We start from the raw sequence: 21,524 nt of genomic DNA on the forward strand, positions 1-21,524 counted from the left end.
AAATAAGTAAAGTTCAAAGTAGTCATTACAGAAATTATCTACGAATCCCCTGGAAACTGTTCGCGGATCCCTTGGGATCCGCCGAGCACAGTTTGGGAACCACTACCTTATAGTATTTGAAATGTAGGATCAGAGTCGGCAGTGTAAGTAGTCTGCTTTTAGTGATGTTGCAAATTACGTGTACTGAAAGATTTTATGTGTTGGAACTAGAATACTGTATATTCAAATCATAATTCATCTGCTTTCTCGTACAGTTCTTGGACAATCCTTTTTGAAATATATAACACGTTCCATTCAGATATAACTCCTCTGGAGTTAAGAGAGGTATATGGAATGACTGTAACTGAAATTCCACATAACGACCATTAGCTTAATTAATGAATGAACTGATTAGAATATCTAGATTGTATACGCTCTATTAGCAGATCTCCTAATTGTAGTCGTTTGACCATTTTTGGGTGAGCCTGCTACATATTCAGTAAACCTTCGATTAATGAAAGGACAGAGTTTGCTCGCAGAATCGGTTGACAATAAGTGCATAATCAAGAAAGTTGGAGTTTCTTGCTCGTTTGTGTACTTTTTGGTCAATATCGTGGGTCATTCTTTTGAGAGATCGATGGCGCATTGTGTGTTGTTTTCGGCCCTGGGAATTAGCTTTACCACCCAGGTTTTCGTCACTGAAAAAAAATAGGACAACTGTATTACTTGGTCAAAGTAAGAGTGGCCAAGTAATAAACTTTGTTAGTAAGAGGAGATAAAAAAGAAAGGGCGGCTTTCCTTTCTAGGGTTGTTTACAGTTCGTATGGAAAATCTAATTTTTGTGGTGAAAACGGAAGAAACCTTCAAAAACTAAACAAGAACTGTCGCTTTGACAAAGATCACTTTATAAGTCACACAAAAAATCTCTTGCCCACGAGAACACTTTGCACCCGGGACCCTGAAGAGAAGAGGAAATAGATGAGCACAGGTATGGCAAGTAACAAGTTTATTTGGTTTATGTACCCGTAATAACGACCATTTTTACTTTCAGATATTGTTGGTGAAACTGTTTTTGTGGGAAAAACTGATTCTTCAGATGGAAGATTTTCTCTTTCCCCTGATTAGCTCCATATGAATTCCTTCTGTTACTAAGTATTTTCTTAAGAAGTGTAAAATACATCTCTAAATATGCTGTTATCTTTATTATAACTAAGTTCACCGAGGTATAATAATAATAATAATAAGAAGAATATCAATACACTGGCTCTTTCTGTTTCTCGCCTGCACACTTCTGGCCGTCTTGGAGGATCGCTTAACTACAAGCCTAGAGCACTTCTCCGGCCATTCCGCCATAGTTCTGCCATAATTCCGCCAATGATTTCATAGTATCTATTGTGAAATAATTATACTGAAATACGAGGTTGCTGTGTTAAAATTGAATGCCAATTATGGATAGAATGTCAATGCTATACATGAAGCCGCTATATTCTGCTACGACGGAAGCATTTTTGGAATCCATTTACTGATATGATTTTAGAACCCCTGACGCTACACATCCTCCAAAGATCCAAAATGTTTCTCTTTCACCGAAATTTTGATACTTTGCAATAGAAGTGAGCAAATCGGGGAAAAAGAAAGATGTTCCATCTGTTTTTCCTTCAGAAAGTGTCTCATTGACAGTGTGCGGGCTTGCACTGCATTATTGGTGCAGCAGTTTCTGAGAGAAAACTGACCATTCAGAGGGAAGATGATGTTCTTTCCATGATGTGGCTTCATTTGCCTTTTTCTATCCCCAAGTATCAGAAGTTAGCTGAAAGGTATAAATATTAAATCTTTGGAGGTATAAATGTTAAATCTCCTCGCCAAAAAAATCGATATCAATAAACGAGTTCCAAAAATTTTGAAGGGAACTAAAGCGAATAATTGATAAGTTAGTTTAATTTTTAACTTACTTATGTAATCAGCGTTAGAATTTTCTAATTGCGCCTCGTGGTGGTAATAGTGCTTTTACAGCGCATTATTAGCACCATAGGCCACATTGCTCCCAATGTAATATTTGACAGGGTAGCCGAGCAGTAAGGCTCCGCCTGACATTTGAATTATTACCTGGAAAATGTTTTCGTCACTAACAATTTGCAAGATTTTCGGGCTGAAAAACCTTGAATCTTCATGGGGAAATTTTCTGTTTCCTCCTCTTCAATCGATAAACTACGGTTCTGACTGAAGAGGTCTTTTAAATATTCCTATTCTCAAACCTTTCCAAAAGAGTGACAGGTGCGAAATCACTATAGGTCTCAGGAGCCAGCAATTCATCGATTGCAAAGCATATTTTGATCGATGGTGGGGCAGAGAAAAGAAAGTATAATACAATTTATAGCGAATATCAATGCATTAAACCTTCTTAATTACTTAGCTGATTTAGTTTTTTATTAAAGTTATTTCAGTTTTATATACATACCTAAGGTGTTTTTATGATAAAAGAATTAAAATAAATTACAACCTGGGTATTTCATTTAAGAGAGATACACGTGAAAAGGTGATAGGCAGATCTCGAGATCTGATGTATTTTTTAAAATAGCCTATTAAAAAAAAACGTGAAATAGTATATTTGAATAACTGAAATGAAATAAATTTGAAAAAGCTGATTTGAAAAAGGTTTCCCGTACCGAGTAACAACTAGTACTAGTGACAACTTCATTGCATTATGAAACAGCATACATTTTAAATATTACCTTGTTTTAGCGTTCTTTCCTTTTGGATTTGAATTGCGTCAGTCAGCTGTGAAATTCTGAAATTGGAAGTTAGTCCATCTTGGACGGAGGGAGTACGGTTTTCGCGTGACTTACTCTAGCTTTTTTCAACCGCACTAAACATGCAAATTGGTCGTTAACGCAAGCACACGCACACACGACAAAATCTTACGAACCAGACTCACATGCTTATTGTTTTAAAAACAAAGTTTCGTCAGAGCTCGTTGTTCCGTGAGATTTTAATGAGAGAGGAAAAGTGAATACACACAATCTTTACGTTTGATTTTTTAAAGAAAAAGACCCAGAAAATGCAGAAAGAAGACTGGGATTAGAGCTTTCAGATACACAGGCAATATTGTAATACGAATTAACAAATATCGTGAAGCGGACCACTTTATTAAGCATTACCTAATAAGAAGTAGCTCTCTCTCTCAGCCCTTAGAATATCTTGAGTTCGTCATAGCATAGACTCAACGAGGTGTCGAAACGGTACTGCAGGCATGCTGGTTCGTGTTAGCCCAAATTCTTCCACAGTTATTGCAAATTGGATTGCAATCGGATATCTACTTTAAAGAGCTCCTTTCACAGGTGCTAAATTGTATTTGAATCTGATGAGTGTAGTCACCAGATCAACTACAGTGACTTATGTTCCTGAAATCACTTATGCACAATTCTGATTTTGTAACGGCGTATTATCCAGTTGGACGAACACATTCTCAGATGGATCCATTGCAGCGACGAAAGGATACACTTGTTCGGAAGCAATTTCCAGATAACGTGACATCCAAATGTTACTCACCTGGTATCAATGAAGCTCTATATGCGCCACGAAAACACACCCAATAGAATTGAGCAGCTACCGCCATTCACCACCACGAGCCTAAATTGTTGAAACTTAGTAGGATGTCAGCAGTGCAGGCTGGTTGTATTGTTGATGATAATGATGAATGCGGAAACAGCATGGATTCATGCTCTTTTCGCGATATTCTGATCCTCCCATCGGCGTGAAATAGAGAAACCGCGATTCGTCAGAAAAGGTAGCGCTTTCTCAATCCGCCACTGTTCAGTGTTGGTGTTCCTGCGTCTACTGTAACCGTTCCTAGTCTGCGCGGTAGCACAGTGGTATCGTCGCCGTCCTCCCCACACCGAGTGGAAAAGGCCCGGGTTCGAATCCCATCTATGACGTGAAGAACTTTAGTGGGCTTTTTTCACTCCGTTGCTGAGTTAGTCGGTCTCAGGCGTAGATAGCAAGGCCCAAGACACTGGGGTTTTTTCGTCCAGCAAACAGTCAAATCAACCAGAGAACACACGATTACAGACTAGATTACAGACAAAATAAATATATGGGTAGATGTAATCATTACAGGGGACCCTAATATCATAATTTGGTTTTTTTATAACCGTTCCTTATATAATGAAGATTTGAGATGCCTCCTCCTGACTAGGATGCATTACCTTCCTAAAAACCAAGAACAGCACAACCAAAAGAGAAGACTATGTCGCCTTTACGCGCTATGCACAAGACTTATTCGCACGACGGAAGACCCTACCATGAATATAATGACTATCTGGATCATCATCAAAACCAAAAGAAGACAACCACTTATATTTGGGAATCAATGCAGAGGCCTAACAGCAAATGAGACTACACCACCACCAAATCTGAGAAGATCCAGTATGGAACAAACACAGCTGCATTCCTATTTACACAGAGTGATCACTGAATTATGACCACCCCTTTGAAAACTGAATGCGACCCGTTGACCACGTGAGGTACGAGAGTGCTCAGTTAGTCGACCTACATGCATAAATAAGGTGTCAGTGATTCAGTAGGTAGTAAAATTCCGAGCGTTATGGGTAAATTAGGCGACCCTGGCTAGTCTCTGCCAGGGTCGCCTAAGCCAGAGAATAATGGGCAGCCTGGCTACCTCCTAGCGGTGTGTATGCGCGGGCAATGTGGGGTCCCACCAGGGGCCCTGCAGCCAAATGCCAGGGAACCCAACACAAAACTACGTATTCAACACAGAACACCTTTCTGGCATTTACAGTGTATTTCTTCACAGTGTACATATGGCACAGATGTGGGAAACCACAGGCGGCGCCTGACCCTAATACTATGCACACTATGTAATCGTTCTTTCTTGTTTTTAGCTAACAGGAGTGAAACCCTACTCTCAGGTCAGCTGCGATGCCCTATCCGTGGCAAGATGAGATGTGTTGTGCGTTCTGTAATGACTCTTTGGCTACCACTCTTGTACTGGGTTGTTATTTGGCTGACCAGCCTTTCTGCTGTTCTGGATCTCTTATTATCCTCCGTTGGCCTTTCGCACCAACGAGCTGTTTTCATTCACAGGATCGCCGTTGGCTGGATGTAATTGATTTATGGGACAAATCTCGTTACACCCGAAACGCAGCTGTACGTGAAAATTCCAGCAGGATTGCAGTTTCTGAGATACTCATACCGATGCTCTAGCGCATGTCACACTCAAATCGAAATTTGAGTGTAGCATGCGCACACTATGCATACTGACACACATACAACATCCCTATGTATTTGGCCATGGGCTTTATATTGCATGCACGAACCATGTGATGCTGTTATTGAAGGAGCACTCCATTTCACGAAAAGGGAAGTTGTACCTAAAGTTGTACTAAGATAACTACCCCAGAGGTTCCTCAAATGCTCCTTCACTAATTTTTATTTAATATATATACATATATTACTGTTTTTTAAATTTTTTGCAAATAATTATTGTATTTAAATATGTAAGGATTACGGTTCCGTGGCATATATAGATTTGCAATGGAGTTTATATTTAGATGCGAAATAGGGTTTAGATTTTGATTTTCAAAAATGTTTCGCAGATATTTAGGTCTATAAAGTCTGAAAACTGCTGAACTAGAGTACCATAAGAACTGGCTGACAACGCCTGAGAAATCGATCAGTAAAGAATTGTCAAGAAACATGAAACAACTTATAAGCTGTTTCAAGTCTCTGCTCTAATATGAAGAAAATACTTTTATCATGGAATATTATTTTCGGAAGTGTAGAGAAAGGGCACAATAGCAGACTAAATATCAAGTTCACAGTGGTCATGTTTAATAATCATTTTCGAGGAATAATTTTCTAGCATGAACTAAACTTACGATTGGTGAATTAGGAAAGAAATTCCATTTTTAAAATCACTTCGGCGCACTCAGGCCTCGATGGTGCATTTTATTTGCTTGCATTTTTCTTACCTGGTTACCAAATCCATTTCTGTTATTAGCAATCCACCCTGTGGAAGGGTTCCCGTTCAATGCCACTGTCTTCATTTTGTATTATTCCAGACGTAGCCGTTAATTACCACATGGGCCAGATCTGAAAAATTCCGGAAATTCATTGCATGAATAGCATAAATATATCAATAAATTTACACTATAATTTGATGTTTTCAATAAATAAAGTAATAAATAGATGCCCATAGTTCGTATTAGTATGGTCAAAAATGATGCAAGGAAGCGAACTTTTGCTGCATCAGTCAAAAATAAATACTAATAATTTAAATCAAACAGAATATCCGTACTGTTTGCATTCACAAAAGGTAATAATACATTTCTGCTTTAAACTCACTGCGTTGAGGGAAAATTTATCCCAAAGTTCGACATCTTCATGAGATCCAATCTTCTCTTATTCCCTGAGTTTGTGTTATTTGTGCCCCTGGTCGTATCTGCGAAGGAAAACAAACCTTCCTCATTTATGTTACTCAATCTTTTATACGCTTCAGTTGGAGGTCCATTCTAATTCGAGGTCTGATCTCCCAATTCAGTTGGGAGATCAGACCTCGAATTAGAATGGTTTAGATATCTTATTGTTAAACTCTGCAGTCTACACTCTCTAAGCCGTTCTTCATACGTGCATCACTTTGTACTCACCATCAACCTGGTCACCTTTCTCTGAACCCTCTCCAGAAGTTCTGTGTCTTTTTTTTTTTTTTTTTTTGATGTGGTCTTTAAATGCAACATTCCAAATCCTATCTCACGATTGCCTTGTAAACAGGGGTAACGACGTCCTTCTCCCTACTACCATAGACTGGACACCATGTATGCCTTCCTAGCCTCCTGTTTGCAACTGCATGGAACATTTCAAGTCAAACTGAATCATAACACCTGCTATTTTCGCCTTAACCCACTTTAAAATCCTCTTCCACCAGCTTATACGTGACTCCGGGATTTCTGGCCCCCAAGTGCTTAACCTTACATTTAGTTGCCATTTTTGGCACCATATATGCAACCAATCCAAACCTTTTTCAAGCAACGTGACCTGGTTCGAATGGTTAACCACACTTCCCGTTTTCAGGTCATCAGCAAACTGACAGCTTACTTTGGATACCCTTGTCAATATAATATATGAAAATTAGAAATAGGAGGTGACCCAACACCGATACCTGAGGAAGTCCACTTGTTTCACTGGGCCACCCTGAACAGTTACCTATTTTCCAACACTCTGTCTATCTTCTTTTATTTTTTTACAGCACTCTATCTTTTTTTATTTTTTTTTACAACACTGTCTTTTAGCCACCAGCCACTGTGATCCAGCTTAAGAGCTTGCGAGTAACTCCAACTTCTTCCAGTTTATATAGCAGTATTTCATGAGAGACGATGTCGAAAGCTTTGCTAGAGTCTAAATATATAACGTCAAAATTGTTATTTGCCTTCAAAAGTTGAATGACTACATCTCAATTATTTACCAAATTGGTATGGCATGGCCTTCCATTAAGGAACCCGTACTGAGATCTATTCAAGATATTCATGTCTACTCTACCACAGAAAATCAAACTCACTGGCCTATGGTTACCTACCCACTTACCTCTTTGGCACCAACTTTGTGGATTGTGCTGACATTAGCATTTCTTCAGTCCGAGGGAATCTTCTCAGAGTTCAATAACGCTTTCAGCAACATAGCCAACGGTTTGATACACTCATGTTTAGGCTTTTTAATTACAATGAATATATACCATCTTTTGCTTGGAACTTTACTGTTCTTTAATCTCAGTACCTGCTCTTGGATCGCACAGTTGGTAGGATCGCCATCCTCCCCACACTAGGTGGAAAAAAACTGAGGTCGAGTTCTGTCGATGACGAGAGGAATTTTATAGGCCTTTTTCACATCGTGGCTAAGTTAGTCGATCTCAGGCGACGGTAGCATAATTTTTTCTTCCGTAAATTCGGGGTTTTCGTCTGGCAAACAGAAAATCGACCACAGAACACACGCATTTTTACAGACAATATACACGGAGCAAAATATGGCCTTAGTCGCTGATGCTCCTAAAACCCAACAACAACAAATATTTCTCTGAGGTCATTATATCACTTAAGTATACGTCAGTCTGATTCCTTAACATTCTTCAGAGTCGTATGGTTGCTATCGACTGTATATTTCGATTAGAAGTATCTGTTGAACCCATCTGCTATTTCTTCTAGGTTTTCTAAGTACTTTCTATTGCAACCAGTTGAGAACCTATTGAATTTACTTCTTTCTGTATTCGCGTGTGAGAACTCTTTATTAGTTTTTCTCGTAATCAGCGCTTTGATCAGTGACTTCGTTACGTATTCTCTTATAATACTCATACAAATTGAAGTCACGCGATTTTTTTTTTTTTTTTTTGATTTGGTAGTTGTTGGCGCATCGGCTTCTGTGGCCATATTGCACCTCCCAAGGTTTTTGCAGTACTTTGATCCAAGCCCGAGGCGGGAATCGAACCCGCGACCTTTGGGTTGCCGGGCAGGTACTTTACCCACTCGGCTAGCCCGGTCGGCGTCACGCGATTGCATGCCCTATACTTGTTTCGTTTCTCAATCAGACTGCTAACCTTAACCTCTCATACATTTTGGCGTCTTAATTTTTTGCATTTAGCCACTGGTATGAATAATTTTGTGATAATCACCATACGCATTTCAGCAGGAGAGCTCAGTAACCTCCCGATTCGCAAACACCCTGCGTTCCAGAAAAGTAGTTAGTAAAGTTTGTAAATCAGGAGCGATGTTTCCATAAATTTAATGGTATTATGAATGGATGGGTTCCAAAAAATAATCTGCGCACCCTTAAAAATGCATGGAATTTGAATAATCATGAGATTTTTGTAGCAAAATATCGCGTAGTTGCGACAAAGTTGAAGGAAGAGGACTTCATTGTCGAATAGCTCCCTTCACAATCTCTCACGCATTCTCAATAGGACTGAGGTCAGGTGAATATGTAGGCCAGGGTAGATGGTGGAAATCTGTGTTCTGTTCTATTCTGTTCTCCGAACCATTCTTGCACAATTCTGGCGCGATGAGCTGTACATAATCATCCACAAAATGGCCATCACCTTCCGGATAACAGTGTAATATTGCAGGGTGAGGTAGATCCGATACAAAATTCAGGTACTCCCGGATGACATCCAATCTTCCATCGGTATCAACGGACCCAGTCCATGTCAAGAAAACATTTCCCATACCATGACTCTACCTCCAGATGCTTAGGTTGTCTTAACAATGCAAACAAGGTCAATCGCTTCGTCAAGTTCTCGCCACATTCTCTGACAGGGAACCAAATACCATCAGGGAAAAACAAAGTGATTCGTTTGACCATATGACTTTTTTCCATTGTTCTACTGTCCAATCAGGACGTTTTCGGCACCACTCTATGCGCATTTTTTCTGTTTTTCTTTGAAACAAGTATCCAAAAAGGCATGCGACTGTCAATACCTAATTTCTCCAATTCCCTACGCATGGTATGGGTTTAGCTAGGACAGTTCTGGGCTTGGTTGAATTCAGATGTTTGCAGCACACTGGATGCCTTATTTTTTCATACATAGAGTAATATGGCTTTGCCCTTGAAGTATTGCTTTTCTGTCAAATTTACACCTCTGAGATATGGAAGAAACGTTTGCTGTCTATTCATTAAAAATCTTTGAGGTGGATTCTTTTAAGAAACTAGTTATTTTTGTTTCTTGGATCGTGTGGCTCCTATACCCACGATAAAACCTTTTTCAAAGTTTGATGGATCACGTGTTTTTCCCATTCTGGTTTCAAATCACTGCAGTCGAACAGCCTGTGCAGTTTTTATACTCAAAGTGGCAACACCTCGCGACATGCCTCAATTTGCCTAGCATCTACACTGCCCCATAAAATTAACAGAACACGTAGAAAAGTGGTGAAACTCGTGCAACTTGCGATGAAGCGGAACAAAATTTGGTATGGCGGTGTACCATAGAATAACAATGAAATGAGAAGACAGCGAGAAACTTCGGACAGGTATAAGGGACATTTATAGAGGTTGTATAAGAATTACCAAAAAGGTCACATTACCAAAAAGAACTACCGAAAAGGTCACAACCAAAGAGGTTGTATAAGAATTACCAAAAAGGTCACAACCAAAGAGGTTGTATAAGAATTACCAAAAAGGTCAAAGGTTCAGAAGTCGATACATGATGCTCGAAAATATTATCACATGACATCGGTACTGCGTATGATCCTCTCCAACGGCTAAACATGCCTGACAATAAAAACAAAAAAAAAAAAAAAAAAAAACTATTATTTTTAGTTTAATTCATCTGCCATGCTGTGTCTTATATCTGTTAATTGCGTGAGTTCTGTGGTCGATTTGTCTGTTTTGCTGGACGAAAAAGCTCAGTTTCTGAGGGAAACCTTGCTATCTGCTCTTGATACTGACTAACTCAGCCACGGAGTAAAAAAAAGCCCATAAAAGTTCCTCGCGTTATCGGACAGGATTCGAACTGGGCCTTTCCCACCCGGTGTGGGGAGGACGGTGAGGATACTACTGTGCTACTCGCGCAGATTAAACATGCCTGACAGCGGTGAACTATGCTCGAATAAGGGTGTCTATAAGATTCTGTGGCAACAATTCCCATTCTTCCACCAGCGCAGACCATAGCTCGCCAAGTGACCAAGCTTCCTGCGTAAAACTGAACGGAAGAAAATCAAGGACCTGCAAGAGATGAGAGAATGGGAAATTTGGGAGGAAGAGGTTCAACTTTGTGGGACTTCCTGATCGACTGATCAGGAAGTCCCACAAAGATGAACCCCGAGGAATAGATAACGTCTACGACTACTGGTACAAAAAGCTCACTTGCATACACACAAGCACCTAGCAGAGCAGTTCACCCAAATGATAAGCCAGAGTTTCTCACTCAAGGAATCAATATCTTACCAAAAAGGTCCGCTTACCAAGATGCAAGAAACTCGGCGAAATACAGGCCGATGACCTGTCTCCCAACGATGTACAAGATCCTGACCAGTTGCATAACCAAGAAGATATCAAATCACTTGGATGGCTAGAACATCATGGCTGAACAGTAGAAAGGATGCAAGCGGATGAGCAAAGGCTGCAAGGAACAATTAGCCATTGATGCCGCAGTTAAAGAGCAAGCCTACAAGAAGCGTCGCAATCTGTACACGGCCTACATCAATTACCGCAAGGCTTTCGACTCCGTGCCTCGTAGCTGGTTAATAGAGACGCTCAAGATCTACAAAATCAATCCGACAGTGACAAATTCCTACAAGCAACTATGGCAAAAGGGAGTACCACCATCAAGTCAAGAACATCACAACCAGACCATCACAAACGATCCTCATCGGGAGAGGAACCTTTCGGGGAGATTCCCTGAGCCCACTGTGGTTCTGTCTAGCACTCAAGCCGCTATCTACCATGCTCAACAAGTATATTAAAGAGGCTCCTGACTCTGGTCCATATAAAATATATTGCTCGCCTCCCGAGGAACGGAATTAACAAAAAAAGAAAATTGAGTTACACTAAATTAAATAAAAATAAAATAAAGCAAAACAGTAACAACAAGTATGGATATAATCTCAAAGGAAGGAAGGAAATACCTGTACTCCCCCTTCCACTTGATGTACATGGATAGCATCAAGCTCTACGCGACAACCGAAAAGCAACTGCAGCAACTACTTCAGATCACTGAAGAATTCAGCAGTGATATCAGGATGTAATTTAATCTAGACAAATCAAGACCCACGGATTGCATCTGGGAAAATTAGTCGGCCGAAACTACCAGCTGCAGACTGGTAAAGAGAACGGAGCCATGACAGGGGGAGAGACGTACAAATACCTTGGGGTTATGCCGGCCCGCCAGTTAAACCGCAAGGCGATTAAGGTCCGCTTTACTAAGAAATACGACCAGAGACTGAGTGGTATGTGAAAATCAAAGCTGAATGACAGGGACATGGTCACAGCCATAAACATTTACGCAGTCCCAGTACTAACGTACTTCTTGAGGTCGTAGATTAGACCAACAACGAACTGGAGGAGATTTTGTGATCGACGAGGATAATGATAACCTAGAGCCGCCAACACTACCCGAATTAGGCGATCAAGAAACTGACTACAGCCCGTAAAGAAGGAGGGAAGGGGTCACTTGGGAAAAGGGCTTGCCTAGAAGAAAGGTAGACGCTTTTGCTCCCCTGGTATCTCTTAATCGCCGAACAAAAATTAAATATTCGTTATTTCGACAATAGATTGTTGAAATAACGGCACCCCAATAACGAAACATTCGAGCTAACGCACATTGAGATCGGTTGTTTACATACAGCGCAGATGTCTTGCAGTACCGAAAACGAGAAAACACCAAGTAGAGTGATTACTGTATTTGTTTACTTTCATCATTTTGAAAGTGAATTTTGTACTGATATCACAGATTACACCGTTTTACATATATTTTTTGTTTTACATTTATTTTAAATTTAGAACCTATCACTATGGCTCGTAAAGCTAATAAACCTCATACAGAAAAGAAAAGAACAACATTAAAGCATAGTGACATAATCCAAAACTATTACATTAGGGTCACCAGGAAAGTTAATTCATATACCCATGTATATTGTATCTGTAAATTGCGTGCGTTCTCTGATCGATTTTCCGGTTTTGCTTGAAGAAAAACACCAGTTTCTGGGAAAAAACCTTTCAATCTACGCCTGAGACCGAGTAACTCAGCCGCAAAAGATCCTCACGTCATCGACGGGATTCGAACTCGGGCCTGGAAAAGGGCTGGTGTGGACGGTGACGATACCACTTTGCTAGCGTGTAGACTAAACTTGATATAATAAAGAAAATAAAACGGGGAGTAAGCAGGAGTGTATTAATGGAAGAATATAACATTGGATCGTCAACATGTTTATGTGTTGTTTGTGCAGTTAATAAAATTGCATTCTTAATCTCTCTATTTCTTATTTAGCCTCATTATGTCTGCATTAAATACATTAAAAATAAAACTTTCTAGATAACGGAAAAATCTAAATAACGGTAACTTGAATCCCGAAGGTGCCGTTATTCTGAGTCTACTGTATATCGAAATGAAAACAGAAAATACTATATAATCACTTAGACAATAATAATGGGGAAAGATTCACGGGAGAATTTGATTTCATTTTAAAATTTAAAAAAGTGGAGTCTCTGAGACACCATATTAGCTGCATAATTGTTGCATACACTAGTTCTTGTCGCACAACAATAACTATCTTGTGAAATAACCCCTGACAACTGGTGCGACATTTTAAAATCAACTGATGTAGGTGATACCAAAAACATACAAGAGCGACTGACAACTGACAACCGTCTCACAACTTTTGCGACAATACTAATAAGTTTGTGAATTAACAGCGTTAATTCTCAAACTCTCTCTTTCTCTCTCAATTAATTAATAAAATTATTCATACTATTGTTCAAAAGTGATCATACCACTTTTATTACGTTTGAAGGAAACGTTTTATTAGCTACTAATGCAGTAGTAAAATAAGTCTATCAACTGTAGTATTTCACGTTTTTACTGCTATTCTAGCCATAAAGTTTATCCACAAATCTAGAGAGAGAGAGAGAGAGAGAGAGAGAGAGAGAGCAGATACTGTTCTTTTAAGAATCAAAATTTCCCTAAATTTACTAATCAGAATTTAAACTAGAGAATAGAAATGAAATTAAATTCTATAAAATATAAATAAAATAAATTGATCTTGTAGCGTTTCAAAGATTTTAACCGATTTACCTTTACAGCAAAATAAAGGTAAAGAATTGTGTGGATAGCAGTGAGTTGTAGAATTAACAATGTATACGGAGTGACAACTTTATTAGGAACGGCTACCCAATAGCCCTAAAAAATTGCCGTGGCATGGATCCAAAGAGTATCGAAAGCGCGCTACATGAATGCCTGTTTATATCCACTCAATTACTTCTCTCGGTTGCAAATTGAATGCGAATCTCTTCTACGTAGAGCTGGTCTGTCTCATCCCACAGGTGCCCGATTGAATTGAGATCTGGACTGCAGTTGACAGAATTCGTTCTTCTTTTCTGGAGTCCGTTTTGTACAATTCTGTCCTTGTGACATTGCACATTATTCCGTTGAAAGACCCCATTCACAATCATCCAGTGGTTACTTGGAAACAATTTCCAAATAGCCTCTGACATCTAAATGTTGTCCCACTGGTATCACGGGGAACATACACAAAAAAACCATATACACCAAAAAATACTCCCCACATCATTATCCAACCTTGCATTGTTGAATTGTAATAGATCCTTGGACTCATGATGTTTTCACCATAATCCGCTCCTCCGAACAACGCGAAACAGCAAGAAACGGAATTCCTTAGGCCTGGAAACGTTTTTGCAATCCTTCGTCTCCAGCGTTGGTGTTCCTGAAAACGTATTATTTTTTGCTGACAGGAGTGGAACCCGTTTGGTCGTCGGCTGCGAATCCTATCAGTGACGAGGTACTACGAGTTGTGCTTTCTGAAACGTCTCATTTTGTCAGTTACCGTTGGCATATACTATATAGCATCAGTTGATCAGTATCGTCGCCGTGCTTGGATGTAATTGATTTATTCAATCACTCTTAATACACCAGAGACACAGTTGTATGTGAAAACCCCTGCAGGGTTGCAGTTTTCGAGATACTAATACCGGCGCATTTGGCGCTGACTACCATGCCACGTTCAAAGCACTCAAACCTTTTGTCTTGCCCATTCTTTTACTGACACACCTACAACATCCTATATATCTGCTTACCTGCTTTATGTTGCATAGTACAATCATGCGATGCTGTTGTTTCATTTCACGAAAACGGCAAGTGTATTTAATAAAGTGCCCACCAAGTGTATACTAAAAAATCAGAATATTCACATAATATTAGCTAAAACTTCGACTTACCGTATAATTCAAAAATTACGTTTTGTAATGATATCGTTTATGATAACCCTGAGCAAACTAAACTGCTTTCGATATTTCAAACTGATAGAACCCGACTTCAAATGACATGACCTTCGTTTTTCTGATTTAAGTAGTACTATGCGGAGTGACGTCAGAGTAGCACACCATTTTATAGAAAAGAAAGCGAGGTAAGAGGCGTGATGTCACAATGGCCTTGGACAGTTCCACAAACTGAAAGAGAGAGACCTCGGCTCCGACTTAATTGCAACTGCTCGTATTTCTAACTTTCTTCGGTATATCAATTATAATCGAAAATTTTTTTCAAAGATTATTGCTAAGTTGCTTAATCAAGTTCAAAATTAACAAAATGTTTATTCTTTAGAATTCATATTTTGTTTTACAACAGATTTCAGTCAGCGATGGTCTTATACAGGTAATGTTGTGTAATAAGCCTTCTTTTTCGTTATAAAACAGATACATGTTTTAAATTTTTAGATCAGTTTTAAGTTTTATGCATTTTCCAGCTTAGAAACATTTTGTAGACACAAGTAACGGAATTGTTGCTCTGCATTATTTCAAATGAATAATTCAGATGGTATGTTAGCTAAGAAAATTGTTACGGATTCACGGATGTTGATGTCGATGTCGGTTGCTTTTGGATTATTGCCAAGAAAATTCAGTCTGTCAGGCATTCCAGTATTGTATCCAAAATTTCCTGTGTTGTGCATAATGAAAAAAATTTTGATTTTTTCACTGTTATTTATTATTATTTTTTTCTTTTTTGCAAGCTCAGAAAGGTTTCTTGAATTATATTGATGTCGTCAAAGGCCCACGACACTCTTCACAGTTATATGGGAAACACTTAAGCAAGTCGCGACGCTGTCTTTAAATTCTTTTAATTTTGATAAGTATTTAATTCTACTAATACACCTAGATTGCCAGCAAAGACCTTTCATTAAGAATAATTAATTGAAATCCCAAAATTAAAGAGAGGAGACTGACAAAAACTTGGTGCTGGGTAACAGAAGGGACTAAGGTAATTCATATAACAACCAAGTAGCATTTCAGAACGCACAAATGAAACAATGAAGTCTTTCATTTCTTCCTTTTATTTCTGTTGTATGTTCTCAAAAAAAAAAAAAAAAAAAAAAAGAGTTTTTGTTTTCAATGTAGTTTCAGTTCTTTTAATCGGAAAATTCATAACACAAATCGCAGAATAAAGGTATAGTGTTAAATGTGAAAAGAAGTGAAGTTGAGTTCAAAGAAATAAAGCATAGTTAGTCTTAGTATTAATATTAGTATTAGTATTAACAAATGATGCAAGAAAGCATCAACCAAAAAAAAACTCATTTCACCTATCCATTCCCTCCTTTATCTAGTTCTTTCTTGAATTTATTTTAGCTATCCACTTCCAGAACAGCAGGTGGAAGTTTGTTTCAGCAGTCAACCGGCTATAGGCAAACTTTCGCACATCTATTCTGCAACCCTCCTTTCTCAATTTGAACTTATGTCCCTCATGTGCGTAATCTGAGCAAGAGGAAGAAGCTCATCAGCATTGAGCTTGCTCAATCCATTCAAAGCCTAAAACACCTCAGTCAGATCACCTCGCACGTGGCTAGTCTCTAGATGCTGCAATTTGCTGAACTGAAGCCTCTCGTGGTAGAGTACCCTTTGTTCCACTCATCAATCTCTTTCCCTTCTCTATTCCCGTTCCAATAGCTCTACATCTTTCCTAAAATGAGACCTCTAGACCTGGATGCAGTACTCGAGATGTAACCTGACTATTGTCTTATACAATTGGACAATCACCTTCCTGTTATCAAAGTTTTTGTATATCATTGACAAAACCCCATGAGTTGTGCTGGCAGCTTGTAGGTCTTTTTTCATTTTCCACTACCCTGAGTGTAGTACCACACAGTCGATACTTTACTCTGGCGTTAATGCTATCCATATGCCGTATTTTGCATTTGTCGAGCTTAAACTTCAATTGCCATTTCTCTTCCCATCTGCCTAATTTTTCTAGATCCTGTTGCAGTGGCATTAATGTCGTTATCCATCATACCAAACTTTGTATTATCTGCAAACTTGGATATTAAACTTGATATACCATCATCAATATCATTAATAAATATAGGAAACAACAATGGGTCCACACAGAGCAGTGTCCGCTAGTAACCACTCTCTGTCTTCTTCCACTCAACCATCCTTTTATCCATTGCAGTAACTTGCCCTTAATGCCACACTGCTCCAATTTTTACAACATTCTTTTATGTACAACTGTATCGAACGCTTTCCTGCAATTAATGTATATGACAGGGGTGGGGCACGCATGAGGTTTATGAGAGCCGAATTCCGGTTTTTCATATATTATAAAGAGCCACACCATAGTTACATAGTATTAAATACACAAATTCAAATTTAATTTAATTTAATTAATATGATTACATATTCTACACAAGTCTTAAGTGTAGAATATGTCTTTTATATGTAAAGTATACATATATAAGAAAATATAATTAAGAGAAAGAAAATACAAAATAATTATTTCAAAATTTTAATAATAAAAATAAATTATAATAAAAATGCATTAATAAAAAGTATAACATTAAACGAGGACCTCTGGTCAAATCTTTGAAATTTGGCGTAAAATTTGTTAAAGCCGTTCGCAGCAATTCTGTGAGATGATGATTGGTCAACTGTGAACGATATTTCGACTTCACGAACTTCATTTTGGAGTATAAAGATTCACAGCAATATGTTGTACCAAAAATCGAAATTAGACGGCAAGCAGCTTTCTTTAAATGTGGATATTTTGATTCTGGAACGAGTTTCCAAAATTCAATTATAGAAGTATACAAAGCTTTGTATTTGTGCTGCATTTGCAATGCCTGATCCTCTTTCATCTCTAATAACTCCAATTCCCTAGCCGCTTTTTCAACAAGTATTATTTCAGAAATTGGAAATCCATCTTCAATAATATCACAAATAAATGGGTTCACAAAATATGCAAATATAGATTTCAAACTTTTCAAATCTTCAAACCTATGTTTGAAATCTGCTTGCAATTTTTCCAATTTTTCTTTGTATTCATCTAACTTTTCTTCTTTGACATTAATTATATTTGCTTTTATTCGTGGAAAATGATTAAATATTTTGTTCTTAAGATCGTACACAAAAAGCCGAAGTTTAGCTTAAAAATTAAATACAGTTTGTGACAAATCAATAATAAATTTTTCCTTTCCTTGTAAAGCCAAATTAAGTGTTTGCAAAGGTTCTATAATGTCTGTAAGGAACATGAAGTCAGAAAGCCAAGTTTCATTTTCTAATTCTGGGTATTTTTTTCCTTTTTCTTTTGTAAATGTTATGATAGGATTTAGGAGTTCCACAAAACGGCTCAAAACACTGTAAGTTGACATCCATCTTACAACACACCATAGGGATAAAGCACTGGGCAATTCATCTGTTTCGTCATTCACTCGTAACTCTTCTAAAAAGTTCTTAAATTGACGATGTGTTTTGGCATTTGTTCTAATTAAATTCACAATCTGCAAAACAATCTTCCACACATTTTAGTATTTGAAGTACTTCGCTATGAGATGCTCGCGGTGAATTATGCAGTGAAGAGGTAAGAAACGTGGAATTTTAGGATCGTTGTTTAAAAGACCAATGAGACCTTGGTTTTTCCCTATCATTGCAGGCACTCCGTCAGTCGCAACACTTACAAGTGTATCACGAGGCAATTCAAACCTGTTCATTACTTCATCAAGGGCATTTCTAACATCGATACCGCGAGTTGTTTTGATAAGAGCTACTAGGTCTAACATTTCTTCCTTCACATTTACGTCTGTAGATACATAGTGGACAAAAACGGCCAATTGTGGAACATTTTTATTTTTATTTAATTTTGTATTATTATTATTTTATTTTTATTTATTTTTTTATTTATTATTATTATTTTTTTTTTTTTAAATTTATTATTATTTTTTTTAATTGGTCTCCGTTCAGGAAGCTCAGGCGACCCTGACGGAGACCTGCCAGAGAATAATGGGCAGCTTGGCTACCTCCTAGTGGTGTGTGCGGGCAACGTGGGGTCCCATCTGGGGTCCTGCGGCCAAATGCCAGGACACACAACAGAACCCAACACAATGCTACACACTCAACACACTACACTTTTTCTGGCATTTACAGTGTTCTGTATTTCTTCACAGTGTACATATGGCGCAGATGTGGGAAACCACAGGTGGCGCCCGACCCTAACACTATGCACACTATGTGGAACATCCTGAATATCTGTAGACTTGTTGAGAGCTAAACTAAATGCTGTACAATTTTTCAAATCACACATCAAACTATTTTCAACATTTTTACTAATTCCACCAATACGATGCTCAGTTGTTCGACGTGACATAGGAGCCTGTGCGATCAATTTATGCTGTTTTGTATTATCTGGATCCAAAACTTTAACCACTTCTTCCAAGTTTCTTTTAATAAATTCTCCTTCTCCATATGGACGTTTGGCACGAGCAATATTCCAAGCTATCAAAAAACTAGCTTCGTTGGCGCTGTCATCTTCGCGACTAAAAGAAGACAAGAGTCCTTGTTGCTTATGAAAACCAGATTGCAAGGACTTAAGTTTCTCTGTTTGCGATTTTGAATTGAGTGGATATTGAGTTAAAAAGTGGGGATGACTTACTTCGTAATGTCGACGTAAATTGCTTACTTTGTAGTTTGCAATTATAACTTTACAAATAAGACACAACGACTTTCCATTAATGTCAATAAAAGCAAAATTTTCTACCCATTCGTCTTGAAAGATTCTATTTTCATGTTCGTATTTTCGTTTTTTTGATATTTTCTGAGGTCATGTTATCAAAAATTTAAATAAATTTAATTCCAAAGTCTGAAATTTAAAAAAAATAATTCAATTAATTTACAGCGCGGAAAAATGACACTCCGGAAACAAGTTTAAATTGTTTAATAAAAAAGTCTCCTTACCAGAGTTTTTGAAAAAGCACGAAAAGAACTGTTGGTTGATGGCGCCAGCAGTGTAAATGCGCTCGGATTTATTTATAATCAAAATAAAAATAGCAAAATATCTAGACATAAAAAATAAATAAATAAACGCAACATAAAATACGTATAAAAAATATTAGCTACTTAGTTAGTTGGTTTAACAAGATTCAGTGAAAAAAGTTCTGAAATAATAAAAAAAAAACCGGATTTAAATTTTCAATGGGAGCCGCACTTAACGAAGAACCGCATGCGGCTCTTCGGTGAGTTAAGCGGATATCTTGTCTGACCGATTTGATTAGATACTAAGATGCAGTCACAAAGGAACTGCAAAAAATAATTTTTTGCAGTTCCTTTGTGACCAATCTTAGTATCCAATCAAATTGGTCAGACAAGATTTCCCCTTAACAAACAGCATGCAGTTCCCATTGAAAATTTAAATCCGGTTTTTTTTTTTATTATTTCAGAACTTTTTTCACTGAATCTTGTTAAATTAAATAAGTAAGTAATATTTTGTTATACGAATTTTATATTGTGTTTATTATCATTTTTTTATGTCTAGATATTTTGCTATTTTTATTTTGATTATAAATAAATCCGCGCACATTTACACTGCTGGCGCCATCAGCCAGCAGTGCTTTTCGTGCTTTTTCATAAACTCTGGTAATTAGACTTTTTTTATTAAGCAATTTAAACGTGTTTACGGGGTGTAATTTTTCCGCGCCGTAAATTAATTGAAATATTTTGTTTCAATTTCAGACTTTGGAATTAAATTTGTTTAAATTTTTTGATAACATGTTTGTTTGTTTGCTTGTTATTTGGTTTTTAGGAGCATTAGCAACTAAGGCCATATTGCTCCAGGATATGCGGTGGTCATTCCCTTTCCTTTCCGCATCCTCCGTATTTGGTGGTCACGGGCTCGAACCCCGGTCTAATCAAGAAGCGTGTGCTACGCATTGCTGTTCCTTCCCACCTGGCTACGGAGGCGCCTTTAGATAACATGACCTCAGAAAATATCAAAAAACGAAAATACGAACATGAAAATAGAATCTTTCAAAAAGAACGGGTAGAAAATTTTGCTTTTATTGACAATAATGGAAAGTCGTTGTGTCTTATTTGTAAAGTTACAATTGCAAACTACAAAGTAAGCAATTTACGTCGACATTACGAAGCAAGTCATCCCCGCTTTTCAACTCAATATCCACTCAATTCAAAATTGCGAACAGAAAAACTTAAGTCCTTGCAATCTGTTCTTCATAAGCAACAAGGACTCTTGTCTTCTTTTAGTCGCGAAGATGACAGAGCAAACGAAGCTAGTTTTTTGATAGTTTGGAATATTGCTCGTGCCAAACGTCCATATGGAGAAGGAGAATTTATTACAATACGATCTAAGCCAGAAAGCAGAGAAGCAATAGGAGAATTTATTATGTATGTAGACGTGTAGTATCTTATGTAGGACGGCACCTGAAGGCCAATTCATCTCCGCCCCCGCACACTGTGATAACCACAGAAAGCACTGTAAAAGGCCAAAAACGAGTGCAATACTATGTTCGTGCAGTGCGCATGTTGCTGTGCTGCTTTTTTGC

General features: G+C 38.0%; 1 protein-coding gene across 2 annotated transcripts in view; it reads right to left on the reverse strand.

Annotated features, from left to right (window-relative positions):
- The window catches only part of LOC150077386 (fatty acyl-CoA reductase 1-like), a 292,403-nt gene extending 277,357 nt beyond the window's left edge, over positions 1-15,046 (reverse strand). For both annotated transcript variants that reach the window (XM_090386667.1, XM_090386666.1), the window contains exons 1-2: positions 14,929-15,046; positions 5,970-6,090 (exon numbers count right to left, since the gene is read on the reverse strand). In XM_090386667.1, coding sequence (XP_090242793.1) covers positions 5,970-6,044 — 75 coding nt within the window. In that variant the 5' untranslated portion in view covers positions 6,045-6,090; positions 14,929-15,046. The remainder of the gene's footprint in view (positions 1-5,969; positions 6,091-14,928) is intronic.
- Positions 15,047-21,524: the final 6,478 nt, after the last annotated feature.

The sequence above is a fragment of the Mastigoproctus giganteus genome, chromosome 12 (assembly GCF_048544385.1).
Source record: "Mastigoproctus giganteus isolate SK-2022 chromosome 12, ASM4854438v1, whole genome shotgun sequence".
Taxonomy (NCBI): Eukaryota; Metazoa; Arthropoda; class Arachnida; order Uropygi; family Thelyphonidae; genus Mastigoproctus; species Mastigoproctus giganteus.